The sequence below is a fragment of the Felis catus genome, chromosome C2 (assembly GCF_018350175.1).
Source record: "Felis catus isolate Fca126 chromosome C2, F.catus_Fca126_mat1.0, whole genome shotgun sequence".
In the NCBI taxonomy this organism is placed as follows: domain Eukaryota; kingdom Metazoa; phylum Chordata; class Mammalia; order Carnivora; family Felidae; genus Felis; species Felis catus.
Window position 1 is genome coordinate 147,180,630 of NC_058376.1, and position 12,657 is coordinate 147,193,286.

Sequence of the window (12,657 nt, forward strand, 5' to 3'; positions counted from 1 at the left end):
ACAGGCAGCTGGGACAACCTTGCTAAATGATGCGTCAGATCCTGGTATTCTTCTGTCAAAACCCTTAACGGCTCTGCAGTTCACTCAGCGCAGGAGCCAACACTCCCCGCGAGGGCCGCTGAGGCCCTGCGTGATCTGGCCTCAGTCACCACTCTGACCTCACCCCTGCTCCCTGCCTGCTCCAGCCCCATAAGCTTCCTGTCTTCCACATGCCAGGGACCACCTTGCCTCTGGGCCTCTGTCTTGTTCTTCCTGCAGCGCACACCCTTCCCCCCGTGGCCAGATCATCAGCGAGGCTCGTCCTTCGCCACCGGCTCCGGGGCTTTGTTCAAATGTCACCTTGTCCGTGAGGCCATCCCAGTCGCCATCCCATCCCCTCCTAAGGCTCCACTGCCCTCTCACCACTGCTCCCGGGTCCCTCCCCTGCTTTATACTTCTCCATAGTACTTAACACCTCCCAACACGGCCTACGTAATTTTATTTTCCAAGTAGAATAGAAGTAGGTAGAGTGGAAGGAAGCTTGACAAAGACAGAGATGTTTTGTGTGTGTCTGTTTTGTTCCTACAAGTACCCCCAGCTCTTAACGCAATGTCTGGCATAGCAGGTGCTCAATAAAAATGTCCTCAGTGAATGAAACGTATTCTTATCTCATGGGGTTCGGAAGGGCTTCTTAGGAGCCATGTGCCGCCTGAAGACTACATTTTGTGGATTTTTTCTTTCCCTGAGAAGAGAGTCTCTAGCCTCAGAGTCTCAAAGGAATTTGTGGCTGAAAGAAGTCGAAGGACCAGGGGCACAGACATTTCAATTTAACAAGCATCATTACAGGTTTCTTCAAACAATGAAGAACTTCATGCACAGCTTATTTGCTAAAACAGGAACGTGCGATCCACAAGTGGCGTGGTTACACTGCTCTTGCTTCAGAATCCCTAGCAGAATCCAGAGATTTGCGTTGGGAATGTTTAGGAGCGGTATTTGGAAGAGGCAGCACTATTATCCCTACTCTCTGTGAGCCAAAACACAGGGGAGAATGAACAAAAATGTGTTTTCACAGGTTTGGAGCCAACTCTAATATTCACTCAGAGCTGAAAATAAAAATATACGTAAGGCGCCCCCCCTCCTCCCACGCATCACGTGTAAAGATTCAGGTGTGTCCCATCTAGCCCATGACCTTGGCCCCACTGGGAAATTACCAGGCCCTGGTCCCAAAATAACAAAACCTATCCCTCTTTACCACCCAAGCACCCACTCACCCTCAACTGCAAAACAAACTAAAAACAGGTCCGCACACAAAATCATCCTCAAGTATACAGACATCCCCACGGAAGAGCCGAGCTCCATCAAATGTACGACGTAGCTTACCTTCCCCTATCATGGAGACCCCCACGGACATGCCCATGAACTTGCTTTTGGTCCATATGTGAGTGTTGACGCACAGTCTCTTCTCCTTGCACTCACAGTAGAAGCAGGAGATGGGCGGGTGATGGGACACCTGCTCAGCCACGAACCTGAGTTTGTAGCTTTTGGAAGGGTCCTCGGCCATCGGGTGTTCGTGGCTAGCGGGAGAGTGGGGAGCAGTCCTCTTTGGCTTGACCCTGTCCTTGGGGACTTCCCAGGAGCAGTGAAACGTCTCACCGATGATGGGGTTATAGGGCTTCTTGGCCAAGGCCCCCTTGCGGCCCTCATGGAAGGCTGTGAGGTAATACTCCACAAAGCAAATGACTCTCTCCTCTGGCGTGGCTCCGGCAGTGATGGCCAGCAGCAGGTCCGGGTGCGCCATGAAGTCTGCGTACATCTCCAGCAAGGATCGCTTCTCCAGGATGAACGTGGGAAGCACCACCTACATGCAGAAGGGGACAGAGTCAGACAGGAGTCCCTGTGACTGCATGAGAAAGGCTGCAGCCGCCATCCACAAAGCCATCACCGCCTAAGCCAGGGAACGGTTTCTTCTGATTCGTGTACGAACGACAAGCCAGGGGAAACGACGTCAGAGAAATGAGACGTGGCCGCGGTGACGGCACATCGCCCACCCACCGTTGCGGACAAGACGGTTCTGACAGGCTTTCCTCTCTGCTCCTCTGGACCTGAACAGCGGTCTCGGCCTCCCTCTCCACCACGGCCACGCAAAACCCTCTTTTACTCCTCATTACTCAGACCCGTGAGGAAGAGAGCTCGGAAGGGCTTTTTTCTTTGCTTCCTGACATCGGGCACAACTAAGGGGGGTGCTCAGTGCCTCCCCACAAACAGGGATACTGGGCACTTGTTGGCACCTCATCAAAGGGGGTCCAAGTAGACCAGCACATAGCATCCCTAAGAGTGGCTTCTGGAGACCTTGGTTGAAAGAGTAGCGTATAAATCCCGACACGATCAAGGCAGAGCAGGTCTCTGGGAGGCAAGGCCGATTAGCAAGCAAATGTCCCGAGAGCTGTCGTGGAGCAGAGGGGCCATTTATGGAGGCTGCCGTGCAAGGCTGGGCCAGAAGAAGTAAGCGGAAGTTACAAAGAAGTGGGCTGGCACTTACTACGGAATCTTCTGGTAAATGGACCGGCACGGCGGCCACTCCTGGGTCTGTTTTCAGCACCACTACTAAAGAGGAGGAGAGATCTGGATGGGGCGAGACAAAGAGACTCCTCCTTGATCCAAAATGGATCCAGGCGGTCACTCAGGTGCCCATACAGCCCCAGGGAGGAGGTCGGTCAAAGCAAATGAAGGACATTCTGAAACCGGTCTGGAAAGCAGATCACTCGTTACTATCGCTGACACGCGGGACAGAGCAAGCCCGTCTCTCGTGCTCTACGGTGAACTTGACGTGACTTGGTTAGAAGGGTATCCGTATTCCACCCACGTGGCGGCCGGGCACAGCCCGGACGATCTCACGTTGTCCTCCTCGTAGGGAGTCACAGGATTTTGAAGCCAGAGGGCTGGCCATGGCTCCTCCCTGCCTCCGAGAGAGACGGGGGTGGGGAGCCACACCGGTTCAAGGCCACAGGGCGGGCTTACGCTCCCTCCTTACGTGACTGCGTCTGTCTTTCCTTCACATAGTACCCAGCTGAGAAAACACTCACTGACCACAAACAGCAGAAGGCTTACAGATCTGCCACCCTGCCCCCCCCCCCCCGCCTCAGTTGGCTCAGATGCTTCCCAGCAAAAGAAGGAGATACAATGGAAGCGAGATGTCCCGAGAGGAAGAGACAGACGGGCAGACAGGAGATCAAAGCACAGAAATTTCAGTGGCAACTGGAGAAAGCCCAGCCCCCTGAGGAAGTGACACTGGCATCTTTATTAAGGCTCTTCTTTCCTTCCACACTATGCCAGAGGAAAGTTTATGTACACGCGTTAGGTAAAAAGCAGCCAGCTGGAAGGTTCGACACGTTACACAATCTCCGTGCCACCAAAAGACCCCAAATGGTACCATGTATTTCTTGGGGTCAGAACGGAGTGATTTTCACATTCTTTCCTCGGTATCTTTCTGCTTTGCTCTTACGATACACTGGAAGAAAAAAACCGTTATTTAGGAGATAGCTATGCAAATTAACGGCGGTGTTCTCGTTTTCTCTCAGCCAAAACTTGATGAAATTGAGAATCTGGCTGCTGGAGGACCTGAGCTGGCCATACGAAAGTCCATTCTGGCTCAGGTGCCCCCGGTATTACCTCCTGTGTCTTTTGTGGGGACAGGTCCTCCGTCCGCTCTTCCAGCGGGGCTCTCGGGGGACCAGGCAGCCGCACTCTCCCCGTGGCCTCCCTCCAGGCGGGTGACCAATGGCAGAGTAAAGGGGAGGCAGAAGCTGCCCCAAACACTCATCGTCGCTCCCTCTCCTGCCCCCAGAGCTGCCCAAAGTCTCCCCCGGGAGCTCCGCCAGACAGCCGGTGCAGGGACTGGGGATTTACGCAGCCCTGGAAAGACGCCCGATGAGGCCAAACCAACTAAAAAGGAAAAGAAGCCACAAATGTCTGCACCTCCAGGCCTTCCCCAAACGGCTCCATTTCCTGCCTGCTCCCTTCCCTGGCAGGACCCTGTGACCATGAGGGAACCGGGGAGGGAAAGGGCAGAATTACCAGGAGGGGGGTCAGCCCTGACAGACACAACTCCCGTGAAGGGGACTCCGCGTCCCTGACTTGCACCTTTCTCTGCACCTGTGGACTGGGGCTTCTCTGGCCACAATTTCAGCTCTGGACAAGGAGAATTCTCGAGTTTGTAGCCGAGATTGAAATTACAAGGAAAGAAGGGCGCCTGGGTGGCTCAGTAGGTTGAGCGTCCAACTTCGGCGGAGGTCATGATCTCGCGGTCCTTGGGTTCAAGGTCCGTGTCAGGCCCCGTGCTGACAGCTCGGAGCCTGCAACCTGCTACGGATTCTGTGTCTCCCTCTCTCTCTGCCCGTCCCCTGCTCACGCCATCTCTCTCAAAAATAAATAAACATTAAAAAAAAAAAAAAAAGCAATTACAAGGAGAGAACTGCCCACAGTGGTTGCTCTCTCAGTATATACTTCTGGAACGGGCGAGAATGTAAGGCAACCCCCCCAACTTAGCATTTCTGAACTCCGGGGGGGCTAAGGGATTAAAACAAATCAATAGGAAAAAGAACTCCACTCATCACTCCAGATCACTTAACATCAGAACTGAAAGGGACCCTCAGGGTGATGGAGTGTAATGCCCTGGTCTCACAGGTGAGGGGACAGAGACGGGCGGTGGGGAGAGAGAAGGCACCACGCAGGAACCCTGGAGCTCCCAACTGCCACCCAAAGTTCTGCCCATTACCCGACACGTCACGATTATCTGCTTCGGGCCAACAGGAGCATTTTCTCTCCCTCAGTGGACTAGGGAGGTTAGAGTTCACTGGACAAACTGAGACCCCAAGCCACCTCATCTACTGTCATAAGCGGGGGGCAGGAAGTGGCACATGGGCCCCACTCCCTAGTCCATTCTACTCTTCCCGGAATGACTGGGCAATCCACCCATCCAAAAACTATCGTGAGTGTTAATTACCACCAGGAGGGAGACCATCGGCAGTTAAGAAACGCAAGCAGAGGGGCGCCTGGGTGGCGCAGTCGGTTAAGCGTCCGACTTCAGCCAGGTCACGATCTCGCGGTCTGTGGGTTTGAGCCCCGCGTCGGGCTCTGGGCTGATGGCTCAGAGCCTGGAGCCTGCTTCCGATTCTGTGTCTCCCTCTCTCTCTGCCCCTCCCCCGTTCATGCTCTGTCTCTCTCTGTCCCAAAAATAAATAAAAAACGTTGAAAAAAAAATTAAAAAAAAAAAAAAAAAGAAACGCAAGCAGAGCGCCCCCGCCTGGAAGAGCGCAGCTACGACTTCCTAACTGGCCTTCCAACTTTCTGTCAGGCCCACCTTGATTTCTTCTCCACACCATCACCAGACCCATCTCTAGAATCTCTACAAGAGATGAATGAAGTCCAGCCTGGCCCTCGCGTCCCTCTAGTGGGACATTATCCCTCACTTTCTGCCCCCAGCCCTCCCCTTACAAGTACCCGTTCCCCCCCCCCCCCCCCCCGCACACTCAGTCCTCTTTCCCTTTTCTGCCCTCCTCCTGCCTTGTCTGAGTGACAGACTGGAACTCCGCTCAAGGCTGAGCTCCTCTGCGGAGCTGTTTCTGACAGCCCCTGCTCCCGAGGCTAAACCGACAACCCCTCCTCCACACCCTCACCGCACCCCCACGTCTCCCTCACGGCGTCGCCAATGCTCCTTGGGATGAAGAGCATTCCTGGGACAATCTGGGAAGTTTGTACCGTGGGCATACACGAAATAGTATTGCATCAATGTTCCACTTCCCGGGTGTGCCAAGTGCGACGTGTGGGAGAACGTCCTCGCCCTCGGGGGATACTCGGGGACAGAACCGTCACATCTGCCAACATACTCTGAAAACAGACAGACGCTCATACACTCAGGTGGGTATATGGGGCTGCACAGCGAGAGACGAGGAAGACAGAAGTCGAGAGAGTGGGAGAGAGGAGAGAAGGAAGAAGAAAGGCAAAGCAGCAAAATGTTAACAACCAGCGAACAGAGGCAAAGGTTACCTGAAGTCACCTGTACTGTTTGTAGCGCTCTCACAGACCGGAAAAGAGGCAAAAAGGCGGAGGGAAAAGAGAAAAGGCTCTACTGGGGAAACAGGATCTGACAACTGATCCAAAAAGATTTTGTTTTTAATCTGAAAGAGAGAGAGCATGAACCGGGGAGAGGGGCAGGGGGAGGGAGAGAAGCTTAAGCAGGCTCCATGCTCAGAGTGGATCCGGACGCGGGGCTCCATCCCACGACCCTGGGATCCTGACCTGAGCTGAAATCAAGAGTCGACTGAGAAATCAAGAGTCGGATGCTCAACCGGCTGTGCCACTCAGGTGCCCCAGAACTTATCAATTTTCAGAGACAACCCTCCCAGAACTGCAGACTCAGGGAATGTGGTCTCCCAGGCAACAGCAAATCCAACCCACTAGGTATATATTCTCCACTTGGAAATGATGCTGCTGCTTTGTCAGATCTGGAAAAAGCAGAATACCTGGAAAGATGGAAGAGAATGGACTGGGAGTGGAATGACCATTTCTTCTTCCGTCGCCTATCGGTCTGTCTTTTCGGTGCTTTGCACAGAATATCAGATCAATGGCTTTCAAAACCAGCATCCTGAACGTTTTGGGCAGGGTAACATACTTTTCGTTAAAGCCGATTTCTATCTCTCCTACGATCTCCCTGCCTTGTGTGCGTGCCTTTGCAAATAAGTCACTTAATCATCTGTTCCTTGGGCAATGGACACTGGAGGTACAGAGCCAAGAAGCGGTGAGTGCTAATTGGGCTGTCTGCCTCCAATGGAGACGTGAGTGATGGCCCAGCTGTTCAGACCGACAGCATCCAAATGGCTGAAATCCCTACTGCAGATTTATCGAGCCATCAATAAGGGCTGCCTTTTCTTCCATTAACATAATTAAGACAATGAACGACTCTGGGGAAAGAAAAAAAAAAGCAAAGATCTGCATTTGGGACTCGGAAAACAATTAATTACGTTTAAAGTTGCATCAATCTAGGAGTAAGTAACTAATCTTCAGGTTGGGCTCTTAGAACTTTGAAATAATTGATCGCCCATCGAGAAAGAGGGCCCCCAGAAAGAGTGAGAGTCCGTCCCTTCCCCCTAATACAGGAACACAGAAGGTTTCTGCAAAGCAAGGCCAAGGGCAGGTGCAATTTCCTCCAAAGAAACATCAGTTAACTTAATAACCTTGAGAATCATCTACAAAACACTCTGTCCGTAGACTGGCAGACCCACCCGGTGCAAACAAGCAGGCACAGAGAGGCTGAAACTACCCACCGAGATTGATCTGTGTACTCCTTTAAGGGGATGTACACAAAAATCCAAGCTTACAAAGTAAAGCCTACATAATTCATACTGGCAAAGATTTCTTTACTTAGCCAACAGGATGCTCCCCTGGCTTTTCTTAAAGTGCCGGCTCCCTTCACATGATCTCACAGTGCTTGGAACATCGGGAAAGGCATTCGTTAAAACTTCGACTGGATGGGAAGAGTTTGAAATAAAATTTTCCTTTTTCCAAGAAGATATTTACTACATAGAGGGCGAAGCATCTGCGAAAATCAACTCCTGTGTTCCCTCTGAGTCCCAGATGTTGGCTTGCGTGAGGGAATTGGAAGCCGTGAGCGGACGCTCATCTCCGGGCGGCTACCGTCATGTCTACTTGGGCAAGGTCATCTCTCCAAGACTCAATTCCTCTGCTGCAAAATGGGAGACATAAGAATACCAACCTTCTCGGTTTTTGTGAGGATTACATGACAGTGCAAAGTCAGCCCAGTGTCCACCGAGCACATAGTGCAGGCTCATTCTGTTGGTGGCTGTTGTAAACAGCAATCATCTACTTCACCTGGAGACCCGGGGAAGCTAAGAACAGTGTGGATCAGACAAAAACTTGTCACAAAACATTTCAGTGACAAAGCTGAAGCCAAAGTCTCAATGACCAGAGCAACCCTTGGGACCGCCTCTGATGCTTCTGCAAACACTGAATTATCGGAACAAAAGGAGAAATAACTGTGTAAAGCAGGGAAAGTGTGGTAAGAGCGTATGAATGTTTCCAACTTAAGCCACATGTGGAACTCAAGCCAGGCACCGTGCTTTGGGCTTCACGTGCTCTTGTTTGATCTCCTGAATAACTGTGAGCAGGTATGACAATTCCATTTTACAGAAGAGAAAACTCCAGCCCAGAAAGGCCAAGTAAGTAGGGAGCCGGAATGAGAACCAGTTCTGCTGGGTCAAGGCCTGTGCTGGATCCCTCACTGCCCCCAGGAGGCCAGAAGGCTCGCCCTCACTCACTGGAAGTCTTCCTAGAAAAGCAGGACTGACGAGCTCCTGCCAATAACACAGGCAGGAAGTGTGGGCAGGACCCATGCTGCCTCCCTCCAGACACAGATTCACACCGACAGGAAGCCAGGTTCCTGCTGGGTTTTCTACGAAAAGGCAAGCATCTCAGGACAGGAAGTGGGCTTTACTTGACAGCATATTAAAAACAAGATTTGGAGAGAAGAGCCCAAGGCATCGGGAAGTGGACGCAACACTTGCGGGAAGAGAACACCGAGTACCCACAGCTGCGCTGGGTTCAGCTCCAGGGTAAACCCAGGCCCTTCGGACCCTTCTCACAAAAGTCGCCCCCTCTGAAGGAGGAGCTCAAGCACAGCAACACTCATCTTTCTGCAAACATGACTGAACCTGGCAATGTAGCCAGGAGAAAACCCGAGGGCGCCTGGGTGGCTCAGTCGGTTGAGCGTCCGACTCTTGATCTCAGCTCAGATCACGGTCTCGTGGTTCATGAGCTCGAGCCCCCCATCGGGCTCTGTGCTGGGCGTGGAGCCTGCTTGGGATTCTCATCCTCGCTCCCTCCCTCTCCCTCTCTCCCACCACCCCTCCCCCACTCGCACGTGTGCGCTCTCAAAAAACCCCCAAAACCAAACAAAACAAAAAGGAGAAAACCTGTACATTCGAAGACGTCTACCATCTCATTGTAGGATCCAGAAGCCGCCGAGAGACATGTGACCAGTCACAGCAGTCGAGGAGGGCCCTGACAATGTAGCAACTTGGTGGAAGGTCAGGCAGCCGTCGTGGACGACACGGCTGATGACAGCGCTCGCTTCCTCCCACGTGCCGGTGAGCACACGGCTGTTTGCTGTAGGGGGTCTGTCATACGCAAGGTCAACGGACTACACCGGTGCGCTAAATCACCACCTGGATTTACAAATAGTTCTACCGGAACAATTCAAGCGATTCTTGGAGAATTCTCCGAAGTCTAAGAACTGTGCGGGCAAGCTTCTCTCTCAAAGTGAGAACCCTGTCCACCATAACTGCTGGTGTGAGCAGAAAGTTAGGGGTCCCTGGAAAAATAAAAAGGAGACGTAGCTTCCTTGATATAAAAACAGTCGTTTTAGGCGCCCCCACCGCCACCTTGTGAAAGGAGGTAAGAACCAACAGCTGCTATCGGGCGAAGAAGAGACAGTCTTATCAGAGACAATAAATCAGTGGTAAATCTCCCAGTGCTGATTCAGAAGATGGACTTGATGCACATTCTTGAGTCATCTTTCCTCTGCCAGACCGAGTGGAGCCCGAGACCTAGGGATGCTGACCCTTGCCGGCCCCCCTGACCTTGACCTGAACTCTGTCACCTTAAGATGACTTCTGCCCCAATTCCATGCTGTATTCCCCACTGTGCAAGTCCCTTCGTGAATACGTATCACCCTTAGCTTTAAGCTTCCCCCATTTTGTTGTTTAGGGAGACACTGCTTTGGGAAAGATCCCTGGTGTTCTCTTTTATCTGTTGCAAGTAAAATCCTTCTTCTTCCTCGTCTTTGGCTTGGCTGTCTTCTGGCTCGACACCCACGGAGAGGTGAGCCCAGTTTCAGGTAACAATGGGATATGCATCGTATATCTTCAGGGTCAGGGACCTCATCGCCTGAGGAGAGCCCAATCCTCCCTCTCTTTGCCTTGCACTTTTTAAGTTTTTTAAATTTATTTTTATTTAGAGAGGAGCGCGTGCACACGCACGAGCAGGGGACAGGTGGAGAGAGAGAGAATCCCCAGCAGATTCTGCACTGTCAGCGTGGAGTCCGATGCGGGGCTTGAACCCACAAACTGCGAGATCTGATGATGACCTGAGCCGAAACCAAGAGTCAGACGCTTAACCGACTGAGCCACCCAGGCACCCCTACCTTGCGCTATTTTAACCACAGTCGGTACCCTCAAAACTCCCACCTACTCTATGGAACCAGCTGTGCCATCAGGAAAGGTTCAAAATCCGCTGTTGGAGATGATCTCCCTCCCGCCTGATCCTGTAAAACTGGGGTTCAGACTAACCCCCCTCCTTCCCAGAGGAATCCCCGTAGGTCACAAATCGGCACACCCTAGACCTCGTTGCTGTCCGTAACTACCACCGTCCTCCACATCTCAGTTTGAAGCATTCCTCTCTCCACCCATTACCCCTGAGGTCCCACCTCACTCTCTCATCCCAGCGCCTCCAAGACTGACAGCCTGTTGACCCTCTTCCGTCCACCACTCTCTCGCAGCCTCCCTTCCAGCCACAGCTTCCTGGAGGGAAGGACAACACGCTGAATGGTCTCTCTTTCCATCCGTGACCGAGCAACCTTAAGTGCCCCGTGGTAGCACGTGGCCGCCCTCCTAACCTTCTAGATCTCCCTGAAATGAACACCCTTCGACTGCCGTCCCCCACCCCACTTCCAATCCCTCTCAAGCCTCCCTTTTCCTCGCGTCTCCCTTGCTTCTTTTGTCACCGGGAGAAGCGAAGCCGTCCACGGAGAGCTGCACACGATCGCCGCAGCACCTACTGTGCACCAGGCCCTGCTCGGAAGCCCTCGCACACCGGCTGCACGTGCGCAGGAGCAGCCCCGTGGAAGGCACAGCTGCCCCTAGCTCACAGGAGAGAAACTGAGGCAGCCAGGTTAGGGAACTCGGCTAGGGTGCAGCCAACCCACCTGGTTAACCCTGGCTCTCCCGCCCCTTTCCCGGTGTCTGTGCCCCGGGGTTCTGTACCATCCCGTCAAAGGGTGATCCTCTGCCCACGCTCTGGGCCCCACGCCCTCTGGCTCCTCAGGTCCCTGCGGCCACCCCGCCCCTCCCCCCCCCCCGCTCCTCTCCACTCCCACTAGCACCCAGACATCTTCAGAAACCAAGCCTCCCAATTCCAGGTCTGCCTCCAGCCTGCACCCAACCTTCTGCTTCCCTTTTACTATACAAAAGCTCTTGGAACAGCATCTTTACTCCCGGCTACTTCCTATTCTCCCTCGAACCCACCCCATCAGACCCTGACAAAAACAAACGATGGTCCCTTCCCAGGCCTGACCCTTCTTGACGCCTCCACAGCGGATCCACACAGCCCATGGCTCCTTTCTCCTGGAAGGACCCTCTTCCTGTAGCTTCCATGACATCACACTCCTGGTTTCTGTCCTAGCTCACGGGCTCGCCCTTCTCAACCTCCTTTCCTGGATCCTTCTCATGTCACCAGTCTCTATATATTGGGGTGTCGCACGACTCATCCCTGCATCTCTACTCACTTCCTAGAGGAACCCATTGCCAACTCCTGGCCTCAAACGCATTCGGCTCCTTATTTGTTCTCAAACTTGTACCTGAACCTCATCCATAAGCCCCAGACTTCTATACCAACTGCCTACACATCCTCTCTCCTTGGAAGCCTAATGAATGGACATATCTCAGACCTAAGAGAGCCACAATAAATTTGTGATGTCCCCCAACATCTTCCCATGGTCTTCCCCTTCTCCGTAAAGGGCGGTGGTCATGAGAGGCCCTGGTGGCCTCCAATGAACCACAGCTCCAGCTCCTGGAATGCACACTTGCTTTGATCGGTACAGGGGAAGTGACACTGTGCCACTTTGGAGGCTTGGGTTTTATTGCTTATTTATTTATTTTGAGAGAGACAGGGAGGGGCAGAGGCAGAGAGGGAGAGAGAGAGAGAATCCCAAGCAGGCTCTGCATTGTCAGTGCTGAGCCCGAAGTAGGGCTCGAACTTACGAACCATGAGATCATGACCTGAGCCGAAATGAAGAGTCGGACGCTCAACCGACTGAGCCACCCAGGCGCCCCCAGGAGTCTAAGTTTTAAAAAGGCTTAGCAGCTTCACTCTCGTCCTCACGGGAACTTTGAGCCACCGTGTAAGATGTCTGGCTTCCCAGCTAGACAGACCATGTGAGAGGGATACAAGGAGAGAGAGAGAGAAAAACAGAGAGATCCTAAGACTTCGTGGAGAGAGAGAAGCCCAGCTGTCCCAGCCAAGTCCAGCCCACAACCAACCGGCCAACTGACGAGAGACACACGAGCGACTTTGGCAAGACCGACAGCAGACCTGCCCAGCTGAGCCCAGCTCAGATGGTGTGACTGTGAACAAACAAAATGGTGATTTTCGGCCACTACATTTGAGGCGGTTAATCCCTCAGCAGTGGGTAACCGAAACAAAGGGCAGCTCTAGCTTTTCTTATTCCGGCTGCTCAGATCGCAACCTTAAGAGTCATTCCTTATTCCTCTTTCCCTCACACTCCACATCCAATCCACATGCAGTCGGCACATCCATACCCTATTGGGACATCTGCCACTCCGCCATCATCTCTCACCTCCTCCCCGTTTCTACTCTTTCCCCTGCTGC

General features: G+C 52.9%; 1 protein-coding gene across 5 annotated transcripts in view; it reads right to left on the reverse strand.

The window, feature by feature from the left end:
- The window catches only part of OSBPL10 (oxysterol binding protein like 10), a 315,527-nt gene that overhangs the window by 19,648 nt on the left and 283,222 nt on the right, over positions 1 to 12,657 (reverse strand). For all 5 annotated transcript variants that reach the window (XM_019810843.3, XM_003992193.5, XM_045037733.1 and 2 more), the window contains one exon: positions 1,360 to 1,837. In XM_019810843.3, the coding sequence (XP_019666402.2) occupies positions 1,360 to 1,837 (478 nt within the window). The remainder of the gene's footprint in view (positions 1 to 1,359; positions 1,838 to 12,657) is intronic.